The sequence below is a fragment of the Tricharina praecox genome (assembly GCF_024521635.1).
Source record: "Tricharina praecox strain CBS 144465 chromosome Unknown BZA05scaffold_62, whole genome shotgun sequence".
Lineage (NCBI taxonomy): Eukaryota > Fungi > Ascomycota > Pezizomycetes > Pezizales > Pyronemataceae > Tricharina > Tricharina praecox.
Window position 1 is genome coordinate 12,428 of NW_026250464.1, and position 6,187 is coordinate 18,614.

At 54.7% G+C, this 6,187-nt stretch overlaps 1 protein-coding gene across 1 annotated transcript; it reads left to right on the top strand.

The window, feature by feature from the left end:
* Nucleotides 1–4,535: 4,535 nt before the first annotated feature.
* BZA05DRAFT_413815 (uncharacterized protein) lies at nt 4,536–5,469 on the top strand. Its single transcript, XM_051485217.1, has one exon. The coding sequence runs from the start codon at nt 4,652–4,654 to the stop codon at nt 5,360–5,362; it is 711 nt and encodes a 236-aa protein (XP_051334546.1). The 5' UTR covers nt 4,536–4,651; the 3' UTR covers nt 5,363–5,469.
* The last annotated feature ends 718 nt before the right edge of the window (nt 5,470–6,187 follow it).

The following is a 6,187-nucleotide window of genomic DNA, read 5'->3' on the forward strand; positions in this document are numbered from 1 at the left end:
GATATGGTGCCCGCTGGGCTGTGCTGGTGGCCGGGCACTGCACCTTAGGCGTCCGAATCAGAATTCCGCTAGTTTTCACAACATGTGGATCGGTGAGGCATGAGCTGACGCGGTAGTATGTAGCATATCAGAGCTAGAAATCATCCATCAGCGAAATCATATTCACGTGACTTGGACGGCCGCCCCCCACCGTCGGACGGGGACCGACCCGCCCGGCCCCACCTCGTACCTGACGGCCAACTTCTGCAAATGTCCGTCCCGCCCGGAGGTCCTTCGGGACCGGACGATGGAAAAAATTACCGTGGTCCAACAGGCAAATAGATGCGAATTAAAATTGGTGACCCCCCCTCCCCCCCCCCACCCGCTCAACCCTACGCCAACCACCAACAAGAACGAAAAGAATGAAAAAAGAAAGATAGTAGGAAAGAGGGAATGAATGAAAGAAGGTACTCGTTAATCTAGTTCTCGTCCCGTCCAACGTCCTGTAAGCTGAGGAGCTAACAATTGCAGTTTTTTTGTCCCTGCCACCCGTAGTTTCTATGTGCTCCGCCGGCGGACGGTCTCCTCGTTCATCTTATATCTTCTTTCTCGCCCTGGTTCTCACGCTCTGTCATCCGTTTTCTAGGTCTGATGATGTCTGGGTGAGGAGACTGACTGGGGTGGGGGCGAAGGGTGACTCGCCCGTTTCCGCCATCGAGGTTTCGTATCTCCTCGCATTTACTTCTCTGGTGTCTTTCACCCTCACCGCCCTGTCTACCGCCGATGTTCCTGCACTTGCCCTACCTATCTGGTCCTGCTGTGATAAGTGGGGTTTGCCGCTGACGCTTACAAGTGCTTGTGCCCCCCAGCAATATCACTCTATACACACGTCTTCCGACTCTCAGCCAGCGGCGCTACCTTAGGTGGGCTGCATCTAGTAAAGTGGTTGGAATACAGGAAGATATCAGGGCTTCTCCGTCCGGCCTATTAACTCGAGCTCTGCCGTTATCACATGAGGTAGAATGGCAGTTCAGTACCTATGTTGGCAGGCCGTCACAGCGCAGCACCCTGGGCACATATCCACAGACGGTGCCCGGACAATATGTCTGGGTGAAGTCAAATTTAGATCACTCAACGCATGGCAGAGAACCTGCACTGCTTTCCAGAACCGTAATTTTTCATGCAAGATTCCCCACGAATGACATTATCAGCGGCTCCAGAGATCATTCGCCCGGCATGGGAGTCGGGACCAGAGGAAACTTCCACGTGGAGCCCAAATACGCTAGGTAACACATATCTGAACAGAAAAGGATATGAGTACTACTAGGGCGGTGAATAGGACGTTGCATCCGTTTTAGGGTTACCCTGAGCCCGAGAGGGGACGGAATTGGTCGGGCTTAGCTTGCAGTACTTTGTATGTACCCATGTGGTGAAAATTTACTTTGTTGAGGGGCCCCAACCTGCAAAGCCCCGCCGAATATTACTCCAGCATCGACGACCTTTGTTGTTGTATGGACACGAAATGTAGGGTGAGAATCCACATTCAAGCAAGCCAGCAGTGGTAATAGAGAACTCTTTCCGACGGCGGATTGAGTGCCCAGACCGACGAATTCGACGACGATGAGCATGAAGCGATAGAGAATCGAGCCTCGGTCCCTGACGGGAGAACTGCACCACGGGTGCTACGTCCGAACCTCAGAAGAGGTCTTACAATCGCTTCCCCGCACATTATCATCGATTTCATCACTCTAGGAGAGCCTGTTTAGCAGGCGATACGGCGACGGCGAGGAGGAGGGTGAACTCCAGGGGGAGACCTCAGGGCTTGGCCCAGGACCACGTTGACCACGACGACTGGCATTTTGCCAATCCCGCCTTCGATCCAAATATCTTCGCTGCTATTCATCAGGCCCCGGCCTTCGCAGCTGCGCAAACCCCGAGACGACGATTCCTTTCGAGCACCATGCCGTGTGCGCTAGACTTGTTATGTTGAGAGTAGTTCCGAGTGGAGGTACCTTTTGGAGAAGAGGAGGGCTACGACGCGCCGCTACAGCGCAAAACTGACAACCCGAGCCTCTTCGGAGGCTCACTTTTGAAATATTGCGAGGACGAGTGAATTTGCTGTCACTTCTGTATGGATTTGGTTGCGGAATTTCTTTGTCGAAATGTTGTATTATACATACCTCTACCGGCCATAACCTTAGGGTTCCATGCTGTATGAACAATCAATCAATCAATCAATCAGTGGTCATAGAGTCAGGCGCGTGCTGAAGAGTTGAAATCCTCTAACCCGGTCAAGGACGGCCACTTTGGGATCCAGCCTTTTTCATAGTTGGCGGAAGATTATCCCGTCGGGGTTTACCAAGCGCCAGTGCCGAATTGTTCGAGACAGCTCGGGCGCTCGATTCAATTATTTTCGTTGCGGCGATTCATCTAGTAGAAGGGTTGTAGTCGTCTCACCAGCCCTAGTAACTTTCCGGCGACTATGTAGCAAGTCACGGCACGGTTTTTGTTTTTTTCTGGTGCTACATATCTCGGATGGTGAGCCGCATAACCGTTCCTTCTCGGCGGGTGGATCCATTGGAGCGCCTGAGCACTAACTGACACTGTTGGGTTGTACATATGATCAAGTGACGCCGGAATGACTCAATCAACGGATGATGATTTAGCTCGTGAACAGCTATGCAGTGCTTCTCCATAAGGCCTCCTTCAGTTGCCATGTTCCGGGTTACGTCAATAAGCGCGGAGCGGCTGAAAATTCGCTATGCATTGCTGCCTGGTATGCACGGTATATGCAGACGATCAACGGATTAAGCGATTGCGCTACGGATGCCACCAATGAACTCCAGCACCCCCGTCAAAGCCTAATCACACCCCCCCATCGCGCAGGTGTCAGCTGCAACCGATTGTTCCTGTCTGCCTGTGGCGCCGATTTCGGAACCACGCACGTGTGTCGCTATGGTCTCCCGCGCACGACCGAGCTACACCATGAAAAGAGAAAGACATGCGGGACAACATCTAGCCCAGCGAACGCGAGTTGGCAAACTAGGCATCGTAGCAGGTCGCATGGCGGCCGTTCGTTGGATGGTTTCAAAGTCTTCCTTTCGGTGTCACTGTCGTTGGAAGTTTGTGAGCACCTGCAGGAGTTGAAGAGTGCGGTCCGGAGAGATGGGTCAGGATGACTGCATCGCCATTCTTGAGCATCTGTTCGACGTGCAGTTGGTGATAGCACTCCCGTGATGAATCCCACCTCCGCCGTGCTACCGTATCCTACCCGTTGAGTCGCTCCATATCACTAGAAACGTACTCTGGCTAATGCCAGTGCCGGCATCGCTGTGTGCTACGGTGATAAGCTCATGATTTGTGATCTCCACCGTTACGAGCAGGGCAGTGGATGCTTGTTCGACTACTAACAGAGAAGCAATTACCATTGGTAATGAGCATACTCGTCGAGTGTATAGCCATACGCGAAGAGACTCAGCCTGATCCAATGTAGCACTAATGCACGTGCCCAGCGAACCCCACAGCTAGAGGACGCCACATATGCGGGCCCACAACTAACATCTATAGCAGACTCTGGTATATCCTTAATAATATCTCCATGGCAGCCTAAGTGGCCATTGTGGTCAATGGCAGGGGACAGGAAGCCACGCGCGAAGTGCGCACGTTCGACATACAGCCAACAATAGGTGTCCGATACAGATTCAGCCTTCAGGACGGTGCCTGTCTGCCGAGGGTTTACGGGGAAGTACAAAAGCAGCGAGCCCTGGCGTGCGCAAATTTGCACCAGTGAGCAATAGATATCAATCAAACTTGAGTTTCTTTACACCTAATACCCTCGCCAATTTTAAATCCTAGTACCTGCTCTTCCGGCAAAGAATCCAGTGCTGCTCGAATCAATATCATTACCGCTCTATACTAGCTACAGAATCCACGCACTATGGCCTACTACGACTGGAACGACGGTAGTATGACCTACCATGGTACCCAGAGTTACGTCTACGACGGTTCTGGCTCCGGCGACGATGACATGGGATTCCCCGGTGGTGGCGTCGGCAACGATGACGAGAGCGACGAAGACGAGAGCGACGACGACGAGGGTGATGATGGCGAGGGCGACGAAGACGAAAGCGACGAAGACGAGGCCGACGAAGACGAGGCCGACGACGACGAGGGCGATGATGGTGAGGGCGACGAAGACGAAAGCGACGATGGCGAGGGCGATGATGACGAGGATGACGATGACGAGGGCGACGACGACGAGGGCGACAACGACGAGGGTGATGATGGCGAGGGTGATGATGGCGAGGCCGACGAAGACGAGGCCGACGAAGACGAGGCCGACGACGACGAGGGCGATGATGGTGAGGGCGACGAAGACGAAAGCGACGATGGCGAGGGCGATGAAGACGAGGATGACGATGACGAGGGCGACGACGACGAGGGCGACAACGACGAGGGTGATGATGGCGAGGGTGATGATGGCGAGGCCGACGAAGACGAGGCCGACGAAGACGAGGCCGACGAAGACGAGGCCGACGACGACGAGGGCGATGATGGTGAGGGCGACGAAGACGAAAGCGACGATGGCGAGGGCGATGATGACGAGGATGACGATGACGAGGGCGACGACGACGACGATGGTGATTACTATTTTGATGACTAGTAAGTTAAAATGAGGAGAAATGTCTGCAGTATCTCAGCTTACGGTAGTCACAGCGACAAACATGACGGCTCGAGTTACAACTATGGAGTCACTGCAAGCGCACAATATATCACGGCTGGCTCAGGACCACCTCCTCCACCGATGCCTCAGGGCTACGGTCTAGACCCCAACGCTTTCTTTCAAGGTCAACCCCTCTTGATCTATGCCATCAGCAGGGGCGACTCGCAAGCTGCGGAATCACTTATCCGTAACGGCGCATCAATTGACCATTTAAGCATTGAACACTACAACATCACAGTGCAGTATTTTTACCAGACCCAGAACCGCTACTTCATGAACATGCTGGCGCAGAACAACCCTGCTCGTCACGGAAGAGGTTCTTCGCGCACTAGCGCCCCCTCACTGAGGCCGGGAACGAGGAGCAGTTCTTGCGCAGGGCGGTGGCCGGGTAGGGGAAGTGAAAGGGGCCACAGATCGGACAGGGGGAGTGGTGGAGCGCGGGGTTCTGACAGGGGAGGTGGAAGACGCCGTCGATCAGACACGGGGAACGGTAGAGGGCGGAGCTCCGTCAGGGGTGGAAGCGGCCGTGGGGCAGACGCGGGGAAGAGTGGAGCGCGGGGTTCTGTCAGGGGGGATGGTAGGGGCAGGGGCCCGTTCAGAGGAGGTAGCATAGGACGGAATCCGGTCAGGGGGAACGGTAGGCGCGAGCCGCAGTGTTGATAGGAGATTCAGGCTTGCGGGTGCGTACATGATATGCTAGCAGTGGTAGTGGGATTTAGTCAATGCAAGAGTATATCGCGTCAGGAAAAAAATGTACTTCATTAGGGTGTCCACCGCGTATTTATGTAGTGTCACGGTGACCGCGGCGGGTGCATACATAACGGTGGTAGGGCATTCCACCCTATCCTGAGAGATATTCCGTGGGCACGACGTCGGGTGGGCATTCGAACATCTTGTAGTTTCATTGATATCAGGGGGTCTATCTGCAAAACAGCAGTATCCGTCCTGTCCATACACCCCGTCCGCTCCCTCCCTCTTCCGTGCTCCCACAACTCTTCCGCTCCCTCGCCCTCGACTGGCCGACTCCCACAACTGTTCTGTGCACCCACAACTCTCCATGCCGTCACCTCTTCGCCGCCCTTCCCCTTGACTCGCCCTCTTTCGCCCCCCGGCCCTCGACTGGCCCACTCGCTCAATCTTCCGTGCCATCACCTGGTCCGGCCCATCGACTAATCTGTGCCATTACGACGTCCGGCCCGTGGACTCGTCCGTGCCGTCATCTCTTCCTGTGCCATTATCTCGTCCGGCGCCGCCATCGCCTTCCGTGCTCCCACAACTCTTCCGTGCCGTCACCTCTTCCGTGCTCCCACAACTCTTCCGTGTAATCACCTCTTCCGGCCGGTCGAATCGTCAGTGCCATCTCTTCAGGCCCGTCGACTGGTCTCCCACAACTATTCCGTGCTTTCATAACCAGTGCTCCCTATGGACCAGTCCGGACGGACTGCATCAGTACAATATAGTCCATGAAATTGGAGGACGGTTTGG